Consider the following 16,113-nt stretch of genomic DNA (forward strand, 5'->3'; position numbering starts at 1 on the left):
TTTCAGACAAACCAGAGTCTTCCCTATTAAGGAGCTCTACTATAGCCCCCTTCCCAGTACCGCTCCATCAGCTACAAAGTGTATTTTGGTCAGACTTCCAACCCTGGGTACTGACACTAATGCCTGAGCCCCCCTCCTTAGCCGAGGGTAGGAGACTTCAGTCTCTGAGATCTTGGTAAAAGGCCCTGTCTCAGTACGGTACTATCACATTCCCCTGAGTTCCTTCACTAAAAAGACCTTCTGGAGCATGCCAGGTGCCGTGGACCTCGGGGATATGAATACCCTTGGGGGCATTTCCTCTATCCCCTTCCTCCTCAGTCACCTTACTGGACCCCCTGGAGACACTTGGGTGAACAGTTTTACAGGATACGAGTTAGAAAGAAACCCCAAGATCTACCAGAACTGCATCACTCACAGGCACCAACTGACCATCTTCTGGTCCCGTATGCCCCTAAGGTACTGGGAGAGGCACAAGAAGAGCAAGAACTACAGCTTGAGAGAAGCTCACCCCCATCAGCCAATTCCTCCTCCTCCCTGGATGAAGTGGTAATGCCACCACTACCTTCTTATGCTGATGACTTTACGACCTTCCAGAGTCTAGTGAAATGTGTGGTGGAATCCCTCCAGATCCCACTAGAAGAGGCCTACACATTCCTTATGGCAAACACCTGCCACTTTTCCTCTCATGTGTAGGTGGGCAGATAATAAATATATTCCAGTCCATAGAATGGAATACTTCTCCCGTCCTGACCCTAATTCTCTAGTGGTAAATGTGTTTCCTACATTTCATAATAGGCTCAGATAATTGCCAGTGCCAAGCTCTCCCCTTCAGATTCTCAACAGCCCCAAGGGTCTTTACCAAGGTCCTCTCAGCAGTAGCGGATTCCTTATGTCAGTGGGCATTGCAGTATTCCCATTTGTAGACGATTGGCTCCTCAAGGGTCAGTCAGCTCTAGAGGTTCAGCCAGCAACCCTGAAGGCACTAGCCCTATGCCAGTTCCTGGGTCTCTGTATCAATTGGAAGAGGTCTACACTGACTCCGGGCCAGAGGAAAGATTTCATTGAACCCTCTCTGGGTTCCCTAAGTGTCAAAGCCTACCTGTCCAAGGAGAGGCTGGATTATGTCCAACCTAATTGCAACAATACAATACAGCCCACAAACAACTGCAAGGACCTGCTTAAAACTCTTGGGCCACATGACTCCTGCGTTGTCATACCTCAGGTGCTTTCAGACGTGGATTTGGACTGTGTACACCCCAAACAGGCATAGTCTCTCCAAACACCTGATAGCACCTCTGAAAGTACTGGACTCTCTGCCATGGCAGAAGGAGCCACTGAAAGTCTGCAGGGGAATCCCATTCTCACACCCTCCATCCTCAAAAACCCTCATGATGGATAGCTGGAGGGCCCACCTCCAAGGGGTCACAGCTCAGGGCAAGTGGTCCATGCAAGAGATAACACTTCACATCAACTTTCTAGAACTGAGAGCAGTCCGCTGGATGTATCAGCACTTCCTTCACAACATACAGGGTCACTCCATCAAGATAACACTGGATAACAGGGCAGCAAAGTATTTATATAATCCAACAAGGTGGAGCAAGATCCTAGTCCTTATGAGTAGAATCGCTAAAACTGAGGAACTGGTACATTTCACATCAGATAGAAATCTTGGCGATTTATCTACCAGGTCTCCAGAATAGAACTTCAGAATCCCTAAGCAAGAACTTCCATCAGGACCATGAATGGGAGCTCAATGGTTCTGTCTTCCATAGCATCCGCCAAACCAGTATTACATGTTGCCTTTTTTGCACCAAGGGAGGATGCAGCCACAATTCATTGGGAGATGTTCTAATAACACTGTGGCCCTGCATCCTGCAATATGCTTTCCCCCCTCTATCTTGAATTCTCAAGACCATCCTCAAACGGAGTCAGGAAAAAAGCCAGAGTTACCCTCATGGCGCTGTCATGGCCAAGATGGGTGCAGTTCTCGAATCTCCATCACCACACAGTGGCAATGCCTCTCTGCCTTCCTCTCCAGCAGGATCTCTTGTCACAGAAGTTGGGCACCATGAACCATCCCAACATCTCATCTTCAAATCTGAAGGCATTGCTCCTAGATTGTTCTCTAGCATGGAGCTTACCTGTTCAGATAATGTCCAGTGAGTACGCCTATGTAGCAGGAAACCTACTACTCACAAAACTTACCTCCAGAAGTGGAAACATTTCTATTTCAGGTGTTCTCTTCATTCGTCTCAAGATTAGAAATTCCATTCTGCAAGATCCTAGACTGCCTATTGGACTTAAAGACTCAGGGTCTGTTAGTGAGCTCAGTCAGAATATACCTGGCAGCTATCCCAGCCTTCCAGTCACCCATTGGGAGCTTCTCAGTTTTTGCTCATTCTATCACAACCAGATTCCTTAAGGGCTGACACACAACTTGTTTCCCCTTGTACGAAACCCTGCTCCTCCCTGGGACCTTAATTTTGGTCTCTGTGCCTTAAGGAATGCCCCCTCTCCCTTTGAACCAATGTCTACCTGTTCTCTCCTCCACCTCTCCCTCAAGCCCTCATTCCTTATAGCCATCGCTTCAGCTAGATGAATGGGAGAACTTGGTGTGCCCATGGCAGACCCACCATTCACTACTCCTCCAGAGACGTGGTCACACTAATTCCTCATCCCCACTTCCTCCCTAAGGTCTCTTCGGAATACTGTGTTAATCAGGAATTCCATCTACCAGTGTTCTATCCAGAGCCTCCTGCCTCCAGAAAGGAATCTAGCCTACACACACTAAATATCAGAAGGGCTCTCGCCCTCTACTTAGACAGGACCAAGACCTTTAGGATCTCTCCCAGACTCTTTGTGTCCTTTGCTGAAAGAGTGATGGGACAGTCATTTCCCTGCAAAGGCTGTCGAAATGGTTCTCAATTTAATTTTAATGTGCTAGGAGACTGCTGGAATAAGCCCCCTCACAGAGTGACAGCACATTCCACTAGGGCTCAGTCGTACCTATAGCCCTCTTGAAAGATGTTGCATAGCGGAAATCTGCAGGTCTGCTCTCACATTCGTGAAGCAGTATGACATTTTACCTGCTTCCAGGGCTGATGCTACCTTTGATGATGCAGTGTTTCAAACTGTCTCGGATTTGCCTCATCAGCACCCACCTGCATGTTGATTTACTGGTTGGGAGCCTCCCATGGTGGGGCACTCACAGGGACATATACATGAAGAAGAAGGAGAGGATACTTACTTGTACAGTAACTTGAGTTCTTTGAGATGTTTTGTCCCTATTAGGTGCTACACCTCCCGCCCTCCTTCCCCTCTGCTTCAGAGTCTCTGGCTACACAATTGAGAAGGAACTGAGTGGTGGCAGGTCCGCGCCTCTCTCCTATGCCCTCCTACGGGAGCATGAGGAGCTGCTCTTTATAGGTGCAGGCCCACAGATGCTGCTTCACAGTCTCTGGCTGAGCATGCTCAGATACATGAACATCCTATAGTGGAGCACCCATTGGGGAAAAACATCTCAAAGAACTCAAGTTATTGTGTAAATAAATAACCTCTTTATCTGTGCACTTTTAAAGCCCCCAACATCATAGTGTCTGGGCGCTCATTAATTCTTCTTTTCAGACTCACAAGCCATCCAGGAAGACCTTAAGAAATATAATTAATAAGGGGTTATAAGAAATATGGCAGAATTAAAATACTGTGTGTCTATCTCTTTATTTTTCCAGACAAACTACTACAGACCACAAAGCAGTGACACCTGTTATCCATGTGACTGCTTCCCTTCTGGTTCTCATACTCGATCCTGTGACAGGGAGACAGGACAGTGTCCTTGTAAACCTGGAGTGATTGGGCGACAGTGTAACCGTTGCGACAATCCTTTTGCTGAGGTTACCATTCAAGGCTGCGAAGGTACCATACGTTTCAGCCATCAACTGCTTCCAGCATTTTTAAAAAATGTTATTACTTTCAATGTTATTAAGTGTTATTACTAAAGAAATAGAAGAGTATTAACTGAGGCTAATAGTTTATCTAATTTATGCCAAATGAGGAAAGTGCTAGTTAAGAAGAAAGCAAAACATTCTTGTCCTGTTATTTCTGAAACATAGATATATGAATCCGTCTGCTAGCATCATCATAACCTCAAATTGAGATGCTGTGCACCAAGTTGCTAACACGTCCTGCTCCCTATGCCTGTTAAGATCAGTTATGTAAAGGAGTCTGTGTAGGAGGAGATGATTGCACCACTCTTATATAAGAGTGTATAAGTAGGGGCATAGCCAGCAGATCGAGGGACGTGATCGTTCCCCTCTATTCGACATTGGTGAGGCCTCATCTGGAGTACTGTGTCCAGTTTTGGGCCCCACACTTCAAGAAGGATGTGGATAAATTGGAGAGAGACCAGCGAAGGGCAACAAAAATGATTAGGGGTCTAGAACACATGAGTTATGAGGAGAGGCTGAGGGAAGCTGGGATTGTTTAGCCTGCAGAAGAGAAGAATGAGGGGGGATTTGATAGCTGCTTTCAACTACCTGAAAGGGGGTTCCAAAGAGGATGGCTCTAGACTGTTCTCAATGGTAGCAGATGACAGAACGAGGAGTAATGGTCTCAAGTTGCAGTGGGGGAGGTTTAGATTGGATATTAGGAAAAACTTTTTCACTAAGAGGGTGGTGAAACACTGGAATGCATTACCTAGGGAGGTGGTAGAATCTCCTTCCTTAGAGGTTTTTAAGGTCAGGCTTGACAAAGCCCTGGCTGGGATGATTTAACTGGGAATTGGTCCTGCTTTGAGCAGGGGGTTGGACTAGATGACCTTCTGGGGTCCCTTCCAACCCTGATATTCTATGATTCTGTGATTCTTAGGGTGCCCTCTGCTGGCCTAGCCATGAAGCCACATTGACGATGGTTTCAAATGATTTGTATATTTTACCTTCCCACATGGATGGTTGGTTCTTGGTCTCAGGGTAAAGTGAAGTGGAAATTCACGCCCAGAAAGGTGGCTAAAGTTATACAGTGTATATGGTGTGACATCCAGAGTCCCAAATTAATAATGACACTTCCTTGGCATGTATGTCTTTGCTTGCACGATTGAATAGCACTCAGGTTAAAGGTTGGGGAACACTGGTTTTGAAAAGAGAACAAATATAAATGGCTCCCTATGGAAGCTGTTGGAGATTCCAGTAAGGTTCTAAGTGTGGGGAAAGCCTTTCTGCAGCTGTAAATGTATTCTTACTATTATTTCCCTAACTTTACATTGCTAGAAAAATTGCATTATTTCTTTATTCCTGTCACAGTGATTTACAATGGGTGTCCCAAAGCATTTGAAGCTGGCATTTGGTGGCCACAGACCAAGTTTGGACAGCCAGCTGCTGTGCCATGTCCCAAGGGATCAGTGGGTAAGTTGACTGGGTAGAACATTAACATTTTTATCTGAAGCTCTGGTATGGGAAAAAATGAGAGTGAAAAAACTTGTATACATAGAGAAGAATTTATTTTAAAAGTCTAGAGATTACAGTGTAGCTTGTGGTTGTCACAAGCTGAAGGATTTATTTAGGTATAACTTCCATATCAAGAATTAATTAAAGCACATTCCAGTTAACAAATGAAAGGCAGAACATTAAAAATGCAGTAGATAAATAAACAAGTGAATGTAATATGGAAAAGAGAGTCTAAAACAATATATGTTTTAAATGAGCACAGTCAAATGTTTCAGTATCCATTCACTGTATAAAGTAATTATTATGTTTTGTTTTCAGCGCATAATGGATTACACATGACCTTTAGCGATATAACTCATGTAGACAGGGATAAAATGTGGAGTACTTATATGGTATTTGCTTTACTAAATTTCTGCTAATATAACTTCAGAGGTACAATGTAGCTAAAATTTTCCATCAAGCACTTTACCTTTCTGCATCATTTGAGGTTCCTGATGATTGCATTTTATCAAGAATGTAAGCATGACTTCTCCTTCTGTATGAGGAGTAGCAGCTGCAGGTTTGGGCTACATTAATGTTTCTAAATAAAACATTGATTATAATGGACACATCTGTGCTTCCACCATTTTGTTATGACTATTATCCTTTATATCTAAAGGGATGGATCACATGTGACAAAAGTGTATGTGTGTGGGATGAAGGAAACAAGTGAATGACAATCTAATATGAAAATTAGACAATATTCTAACGCACTTTCCAAGCAAGTTTCTGTTATTGAAATTCATTGTTTATTTGGAGAATATGAGCTTTTTTCTTAAATAAGTATTATTAATGAAGAGAATAGGGAAAAAGAAAGGCTCTTGGACAGCAAACACTAGCAGCTGTGAGTGTTTCACTGAATATGTTTGTCTGCTAGACTACAACAATGGACTAAAATAAGATTATTCTCACATAGCTTGTGGAGAATTGTTTGTGGGAAATGAAATCTCTGTAACTACTTATCTCATTTCTGCACTTGCCAACTCTTATCTGTTGTTATCATTTGCAAGTGGAATGAACTGTAAATGATTGTATAACTTTTAAAAGTAGCACCATGGAGTATCAGCATTGACTCCATATGTTTGAGGAAAATTGGTAGCCCTTGAGTCTCCAGTTCTGAGAACTTCCCAGGCCGGGTAGGGGTAGGGTAAATTACATTTTTAAGCTAACTTTATTTAAATTTTCAACTAATATAAATTTTTGCATAAAATAAATTTTCATCAATGATATTTGCATTCCTCTTGTGATTGTGTGTATTCTAGCAAATGAGAGAACAGGCAGAGATGTCTGTGGAAACAGCAAATTTTAAGTGAACATTCCAGAACATCGGCAGAAAGCAAATTTTGTATTTGCAAATGTGGATATTTGAACTGGAAACCTGAGCCTAGGTCACACACAGCTAGTCAGGAAACAGAAACAATATCATGAGATTTTGTTTCCAGTCAGAGATAACGAACATAGCTAAAATTTTTGAAAAGCAAATACCCACAATCAGCTGTTCACAAGGAATCTACAAACCAAGAAACAGCTGTAGAAATTAGTTGGCAAATAATTTGAAATAATGAATAAATTAAATTAAATAGAAAGCTGCTTCCAAACAAGTCCAAATGAAAAAAGGAATTTACATTTGTCGCTTAAAGTGTTCACTGTGAACAATGTGCTTACCTGTAATACTGACAGTGCTCACATGTTGTGAAGCGCAGCTAGCATTTATCCAGGATACCCACCTGACTGAACGAATGAATTCTCACCTGTAATGGATAGATGTTTCTCTCATCTTTGGTGTTTAGGAATTGCACAATCTTTCTTAGATTCACGGTTGCTTAATTCATCAAAAGATGCTTTGGCAACTAGCATGAGACAGGTTCAGACAGATATCTGGAGGCTAACATAGACCATTGTTGGAGAAATCTGTTTATGAACAACAATAAACTGTGTAACTTTCCTGAGGCTGAGGAATCCTAGTTTGCAAGGTGAAATATGTGTTTTTCTTTAAGAGATTTGAAAGTAAAAAGCTAATTTTCTACAAATTCTATATTGATTTGTGCAGAACTATTGTAGGTCTTGTTAATCCTTTGTTTTGTTTTCTTCAGGGAATGCTGTTCGGCACTGTAATAGTGAGAAAGGCTGGCTCCCTCCTGAGCTTTTTAACTGTACCACCGTTAGCTTTGTGGATCTTAAAATCATGGTAGGAAATATTTCCTTATTCTTAGCAGGCCAGAGTCTTATCAACCTGTCCAATACACAGTAGCGTCTACACATAATAGACATACTTTGAACACGAAGAAATGAATAGACATATAGCTTTCCAAATGTGGTGACGGCTACTAAGACTGTATTCGTATTTGTTTACATCAGTGTCCAAATACTGAGACATTCGCTGTGGCCCCCAATCACACTGACTTCAGTGGAATAACACTGATTTACAACTGAATATCTGACCCAACATTTTCCTGGGGATTTATTAGAATTTACTATGAGTTTAGTAATTGTTTGTTGGTAAAGGCCCTTGGAGATGTCATCCTGTTTTTAAATGCTCATCTTTGGCAGATTTTGTCTTGCATGCTGGGAAACCCACATGATGTTAATGTACATAGTAAATAAAATCCCCAACCCCTGTTATCTTCTCTAGTTCCTGCTTCTAATGCTCATCATCTCAGATAATCCCAGTCTCCAACTTGACACCACCAGGCTCCATCTGCCAGCTGTGTGAACGTTCAGACCCTGCATTTCGCTTTAGAACCTTTATCCTTCTCTGACAGTCATGCACATTCCATTGCAATGTCCTCTCCCCTCCTTTCCTAGTAGTATTTCTGTTTGGATCAGATGATTCCTCTGTCCCGTAAATCTCTAGATGATGGAAAGCAACAGTGTCCTTGTAACTGGAATGACTGAACTAAGACTGTTGCAAAATTGTTTTCCCTTATTTTTTCTCCTTTCCACTTCAGAATGAAAAACTACATCTCAACGAGACCAAACTGGATGGAGATAAGTCCATACAGATTGCTAAAGTGCTGCAAAATGCCACCAAGTACACCAACTCCTTGTATGGCAATGATGTGAGGACAGCATACCTGCTGATGATCAGGGTCCTGCAGTATGAGAGCCAGCAGCAAGGGTTTGACCTAGCTGCGACAAGAGATACGGAATTCAATGAAGTAAGAGAGATACTGTGTGCTCATAGGTTCTCACTGATATGTTCATTTAGAAATTCATAAATGAGTTCACCTCAAACCCATGTGGAGTGCATGTTGTTTAATCTGTTTTACAAATTATTCCTTCTTCGGAATAGTTTGAAATGAAATTTGACCAAGTAGGGAGTTAGATGATAGGTAAAGTTCATCATAGTACCATCCAAAAAGCAGAATTCTCAGAACTAGGAAGTAATTGAGGGAAAGTGCTAATATTGAGTAAAATAGCTTTGTTTGTCACATTCTTCTGTTCAATGGAAAACCAGCCAGATCTTACCAAACTTTCATTTCAATATAGTACATAAAATGTTGAAAGGTGAATTAACTCTGAAGGTGGGTTATCCTGTTGTCCTCACATTGGATTTAAAAATCTTTTTAGAGGAGTGTGAAAAATTAATAAATGTACATCTGTATCATTCCTTGCCTATAATTTCCAGTGTAGCTATTCCCTTACAGAAAATGAATACACAATCAGAATCCTTTATTTATGCATTTCTAATACAAACACAATTGTAATTGGCCTGTTATGGGCTCTGGGTTTTATATGTTGTTTTCATTAGAACTGAAGTAGTATTTTGACCAAAGCTCCCCTGCAGAATTCTTTAAAAACTTTTCTGACAATTTTGTATTCTGTAATAATACTCCTTTTCCTGGTTTTCTGTCCACAGAAGAGCACTGATGCACTGTTTGTGCTAGTGTTAATTTGCAGACAAATATCTGTTGTTGATGGCGTATCAAGGTCTAAAAAAATTCTATAAAAATAGAGAGTTCATTGCAACTTAGAAACAAAGTGGTTTCCTCACTGATGTAGAAAATTTCTCAGTATCTTAGGTAATTCAGTTTACAAATAATGAAAAAGACTTTTGAAACAGTTGTCTTTTTAGATTCCCCAGGTTTTAAGAGATTATTTTTTTCTTACTTAAAGCAAACACTGTGCCAACAAATTTGTAGCTTCAGGCACTGGATTTGGATGAATTTACACACCCAAGCCTTGAGATGGATTGCGTAAGAACTTAGTGGGTTTTGTTAAATAAAAGTGTGAACAAAAAGTAAGAGAGAAAAGGAGTACTTGTGGCACCTTAGAGACTAACCAATTTATTTGAGCATAAGCTTATGCTCAGATAAATTGGTTAGTCTCTAAGGTGCCACAAGTACTCCTTTTCTTTTTTGTGACTACAGACTAACACGGCTGTTATTCTGAAAAAAGGAAGAGAAATAATCTACTTTTGAAATTTTGACTTCCATTTATTTTAAATATTTTCATGTACATAGCACTAAAATACCCACCATAATATTCAGTAGCTGCCTAAGTATTTTTAGGGGAGAGCAAGAATTAAAATAAGTATGTTTTGGACATCTAATGTGTCATTAACAAGGAGAACCCATATGGAGAAGATGATATGGTTTAGGCTGAGAGACTGTAAGGAAAAGCAGAAGAAGTTTGCTGGTTATTGTTGAGTGAAGACTGTAAAATGCAGCAGAGTGGGTAATGCAAATAGCAATCATGAAAATTGGTGAGTTCTGTTACAAGGCTGCTTCCATACTCTGCTGCACTGTGGTTTTAGCTAACCAGGTGATATATGGGTCCTTTGTAAAGATGTTGTCTGTTCTTTTTGTTATCTCAAACCAATACTTAAGAAGCATCTTTCCCCCCTGCCAGCCAAATGAACGTTTTAGGAGGATGGTTATAGGCATGTTAGTCTAGGACATTGTGGAGCGTAATTTAATTTCTACCATAATTGTATCCAAGTTTATCCTCATATGTTATGTTTTTTGATACCATACAATAGTGTTTTCTACATTTGCTCCAAGAGCTTTTTGTAACAATTTCAGTGTTCTTGTTTAATTGAGTCTTATACAGTAATATTTTGTTTACTGCTTTTCTATTGTGTCTCAAGGTTGTAATATTTTGTAAAAATTGTAATATTTTGTTTAGTCTCCTAACTAAGAGCTGTATATGGAGAAGTTTATCCAGAGCCTTTTTTTTTTTTTCAACAGATTTTTATTTTAACACAACATAGAAATGGAAGAACACCCAACATATAATTTCAATTTTCTTTCATGATTATGAGTTTGTAATCACAAATTAAGATTAGTTCTTGCCACATATGTTCCCCAAAAAGATGAAAAACAGGGACTGATTCATAGATTCCTTGATGATTCTACAGAAATATCACTCTGTAAGATAGGACACCATGTCTTCCCATTGGAAAATGAGATTTTTAACAAGTCTTATTCATCTGACTTCCCCAGGGGTGTTTCCTAACTTAGTTAGCAAGCAGTCTCTGCCTGTCCTGTCTCATCTCTGAGAGGCAAAGCCAGTATGTTTAGATGTTCCTTCTGAGTTGTCTTGATTGGTTTCCTGCTTTAAAAAAAACACTTCCTTATAATCTCTGATCATTGCGCAGGTTGCTAATGAAAAGCTTGAAGGAATTTCTTATAAGTAAAACAACCTGAGGGTGACTAAAAGGTGTGCATTTATTTGATAAGGCTGGAGCAGAACATGCCTGGATCAAAATGTTTCATTATGTGTAATGCAAATCGTTTACAATATTCCTCACTTGAAACCTAGCCAGCTAAACTCCCTCGGTTGCCTTGTATTGGGTATTCTAATCATTTAAATGTATATTTATTTTTGTTCCTAGAACATCGTTAAAGTGGGTAGTGCCCTTCTGAACCCCAACACCAAGGAGCACTGGGAGCAGATCCAGCGAACAGAGGGTGGCACATCCCACCTACTGAAACATTATGAGGAATATTTCAACACAGTGGCCCAGAACATGAAGAAAACTTACCTGAAACCTTTTGTCATTATTGCCACAAATATGAGTGAGTAGCTGTTGAAAACTGTCTTTTCTGTTAGATGAAATTCCCTGACACTTGAGAGCATCAGGTATTGTCCATCCACTGGACCAGCAATGTGTTCTGCAGAGAACAGCCAAGGGTGCCAAGGCTATATAAGAGAAAAGCTCCAGGATGCTGGGTCTGCAGGGAACAGCCCCCAACATTTTTCTCCAGACATGTTTAACTCATCCCTTGACAATGCTACATGTGCACTGAAAGAGCTCTCTGCTCTCTGGCTTGGAATCCTGAGCCAAAATGCAAGCCATGTGTTTCTAAAACTGTAAATTGCCAGAACATATATGCGGATTTTAAGGGTTCACAGAGCTATGGTAGGTGTTCAGTTCCAGAGTCGGAAGATATTTATTTTCATGACATCTTGATGGGTCTTGAGACTGTTCCAATAATCAGAATATTATAGTGACATGAGTTAAGATTCTTTCATAAATATGCAACCACACATTAATATACCCACCTCAAGCACTGGAATTTCTAGAATTCCTCTGAAAAAAACACAGTTTTCAGTAGAGTACTTCTACAACCAAGATATTAGCCCAGATGAAGCTATCAACAGCTAAGCCGCATGGTCTAAAGGACTGAGCAGAAGACTGGGAGCCAGAACCTCTTGATTTCCAATCCCGACTCTTACTCTAATTTTGACTTACAATGTTATCTTGTTGTGTCAGTTTCTTTTGATCTGCAAAACGGAGATGATAATTCTTGCCAATCTACCTCACAGAGGTTATGTGATAAGTAATGAGTTGATATTTGTTCAAAGCGTTGAAAACATAAAGTGCTAGGTAAATGGTAAGTATGATTATATTAAAATAAGCAGGAAAATCCAGTCTTACATGGCAGAAAAGCTTATCAGCAAAATTTCAAGTAGAGGGAGAGAGAAACTCACAAAGAAATATCCCTGACTCAGCCTGTATTCCATTCCATGTACCAATAGGGTTTTTATTCTGTGTGAATGGTTGGAGCCTAGAAGTGAGAGTTGGTCTGGAATTTTCCATGAAAATGTTTTTTCAGTGGAAAATGCCATTTCCACAAAACTAAAATTTTCCATGAGAAAATTTTGATTTTGCCAAAATGACTTGATTTTCCATTGGGAAAATTGACACAAAATATTTCAGGTCTGATCAACCCAGATTGAAACATTTTATTTTGAGTCAGTTCAGCATTGATTTGTTTCATTCTTATCTGCCATGGTTCCTTATGGGTATTGTAGTTCAGGTGTCTCATACCCCCATTTTCCCCTATGGGTCAGGCTCCCTGCCTAGACTACATCTCCCATGTGGCACCATGTTCTCCCCTGTGGTTGATCTGACACAGTGCATCATGGGAGCCATATGACCACAGTGTATCACCGTATGAAATGCAGTCCGACTGGGAGACCTGCCCATAGAGGCAAATGGAGGCATGAGATGCCCGAACTACAATTCTGATGACACACTGTGGCAGCTCAGGGTGCAACAGATTAAAGTTGAATCAATCAAGCCAACCTGTTCAGCAAACTGAAACAAAACGTGTTGATTGTTGAAATGTTTTGCTATTTCCAAAGCAAATTTTTCTGAACTTTCCCTTCCTCAAAAATTTTTGATATTTCAACTTTTCATCCCAATTTGGCATGACAACTCATTTCAAAATGTCTGAATTTCCTGCTGGATGAAAAATCTGATTTTTCATCAGCTCTGCCTGAGGTCAGAAGGATGTAGCTTCTAAGGGGCAAGGCAATTCTCTACTGACTAGTTTCTTTTTTCTCTCTCTCTCTCTCTCTCTCTCTCTCTCGAGCAATTTTTCTAGGTGGGTGCTGCATTAGTAGGGTTGACTAACAACTCATCTGGGAATTATTTAGGGACTAGGGAAAGATTGGGAATTGGCAGTGCTTAACTTGGACATTTCCTCACACAGAAACCTGCAGTGAGCCTGATACAGTTACCCTCCACAGCTCCAGCTTCTCAATTTTAATTTTTATTAAAATGCCTGAATTGGCAGCTTCTGAGGTTTTAAAAAATTGAAAGTTATAAACCAAACACTATAAACACTTCTGGCAGTTGCAAAACAGCCAGGGGGTCTGGAGATGAGCCCCAGAGTAGCTAGAAATGCAGGGATAGGGGAGAGCTGAGAAGTATTCTCATCCCTAACCTCTCCAAGGAACAAGAGATTGAGGCTCGGAATCTAACCCACTTCTTTTGCATGGCAAACACTAAAACTAAGCCATGGGGTCAGACCTTTAGTATATGAGTAGCAGTAGAAGTATTATAATTTTTAACTTAGTTTTTGAAAGATGTCTTTTTTAAACTTCTAGCTCATACATGTCCTGTCAAGAATATTGCAGCACTTTGTATAGCTATGTTCTCCTGTTGCTGACCACCACACAATATTTCATATAGACAAAATAAATAATTTCCACATCAGTGGCAATGTAATATCATACCATGCTATATTACCTCCTGTCCAATGATTTTAAACCATCTTACAAACATTAAGCTTCACAGTACTCCTGTGAACTAGGGAAGTATTATTATCCCCAACTTACATATGGAAAAAGTAAGGCAACGATTTTTCCAACGCCATACAGGAAATGTATGATGAAGCTAGGAATAGAATCCATATTTCCTGACCACCAGTCCTGTGCATCCCTCCTTTTTGTCCCTCCTACCATCCCTCTTACCAGCCTTCTTCCCCACTACCATATGTAAAAGTTTACATTTTATACTTTTCCAGAAGATCACATAAAGTGCAGTTGACTCTGAAAATTGACCGTGCCCATTCATATTTATCTCTCAATGAGCACTAGAGAAATTTGCTGTTTGTTAGCAAAAATACATTTTCTACCTGCTAGCTTTGGTGCCTAACCTGGGATATGAGAGAGACTAAGTGGGTGAGGCAAGTTTTCAAACTTACACAGAGTTACAACACTGCATATAACCTGGGATATGAAAGTCAAGCTAGGTCTTTCCAGTTTGTTCATAATCAGCAGCAATAAAGATTCCGCAGTACAAATTCTAACCTCAGGTACAGATGTGCATCTCAGTTAAAGGCAATGATAAAATATGAAAAATGATAAAAAATGGCTCTGCCATTGGGATTTAGTTAGCAAGTCTGTTATCTTGCTCAGAAATTGCATCCAGCTCATTTTCTTTGTTGTGTTATTTCTGCAGTACAAACAGGAGAAAAAAATAGTAAAAACTTATTTTTGAAATAGCAGATCTGGCTATTTCAACTCATACAAGAAGTTGGGTTATTGAGTTGGAATCTGCCATTTTTAGATAGTTTATGTTCAGGACAGAACAGCACTTTACTAATACGAAATCTTTTTTGTGTGAAATTTGTAACCATTACATATGCACTGCATATACCTTTATATTCTCCAAATATGAAATAATGCTGGAACATATGATTTTAGTCGTCACTGGAAATAATTATTTGATTACAATAATTATTGATTACATTGGCATATTTTTTGGTTCAAATTTCTTAATGCTATGGATTTTCTAAAGTATCGGTAAAATTTCATTTTTGGATAATACCCTATATGATTGAAATTAAGTTAATATTATGAGGAATTTAATTTTTTTTCACAGTTATTGCTGTTGACATATTTGACAAGTCTAATTTTACGGGCGCTAAAGTACCACGGTTTGAGAGGATTAAAGAAGATTATCCTAAAGATTTGGAGTCATCTGTTTTGTTCCCTGATACTTTGTTCAAACCTTCAGATAGAAAAGGTAAAACACCTCTCCAGATATTCAGTAGTAATCTTCCAATCGAATCTTAGGGATCAGTTATGCCTCTTATGAGGCAGAATTGTCCTGGGGCAGAGGTGGGGCAATCATATACATCAAGTGAACCTTATGTAGAGATAGAATGACTCTGTGGATCTGTAAGACATAATGCCTTCAGGGCACTAAGGGGAGCATTCTGCGCTGGGAAACTTGCTATACCCATTCACCAGTCCCCTCACATTGCTCTGTCACTGTGCATAGAAATGGTCCTGTCCTTTATTCCACACAGGAATGGCCTTTAGCACTATTGGCAGCACTCATGACCTCCCCCCACCCACAGGCTCCCCAGCACATCCATCCAAATTATAGCTGGCCCGAGTACAGTCATATCTTGTCAACTTGCCCGAGTAGGGGAAGCTCTTATAGACTGACATATGTTCTAGGGCTAGACGATTCTCTGAAAACCGTACAGCTCAGATTTTTGTAGCATTTACACCTGACAGTTTGATGATCTGCTGTTTTTTATATCTATTCTAGAAGGGAAGATACTGCAAATGATTGTATCAGAAACCCTTCAAACATCATTGTTAATGAAACTTGTATTTAGAGATTAGCTGTTCTCTCCAGACTGGGAAGTTGTTTCTTATTCACCCCAGAATAGCAGGAACATGGCCCTGTTTCTTTAGGAACTCAATAAAATCCACAGTATGTAAGTGAAAACTGTGGACATTAGATGCACCTGGTCTCCTGTGAAGGCATGAATGAGAATTTCAGCAGAAACAGAGTCAGTGGTGGCACAGGTGCGCAGAGCAAGTGAAAGACAGATTTACAGACAACATGGTATGAAAGATGGAGAGGCCAGAATCAAGGATGATG

The 16,113-nt window shown here is 40.1% G+C and overlaps 1 protein-coding gene across 4 annotated transcripts in view; it reads left to right on the top strand.

Moving 5' to 3' along the window:
* CELSR1 (cadherin EGF LAG seven-pass G-type receptor 1) overlaps positions 1-16,113 on the top strand; it is a 276,811-nt gene that overhangs the window by 224,578 nt on the left and 36,120 nt on the right. For all 4 annotated transcript variants that reach the window (XM_084651571.1, XM_084651574.1, XM_084651572.1 and 1 more), the window contains exons 15-20: positions 3,729-3,912; positions 5,295-5,396; positions 7,571-7,665; positions 8,426-8,635; positions 11,314-11,497; positions 15,097-15,240. In XM_084651571.1, the coding sequence (XP_084507697.1) occupies positions 3,729-3,912; positions 5,295-5,396; positions 7,571-7,665; positions 8,426-8,635; positions 11,314-11,497; positions 15,097-15,240 (919 nt within the window). The remainder of the gene's footprint in view (positions 1-3,728; positions 3,913-5,294; positions 5,397-7,570; positions 7,666-8,425; positions 8,636-11,313; positions 11,498-15,096; positions 15,241-16,113) is intronic.

The sequence above is a fragment of the Lepidochelys olivacea genome, assembly GCF_965140295.1.
Source record: "Lepidochelys olivacea isolate rLepOli2 genome assembly, chromosome: 1".
In the NCBI taxonomy this organism is placed as follows: domain Eukaryota; kingdom Metazoa; phylum Chordata; order Testudines; family Cheloniidae; genus Lepidochelys; species Lepidochelys olivacea.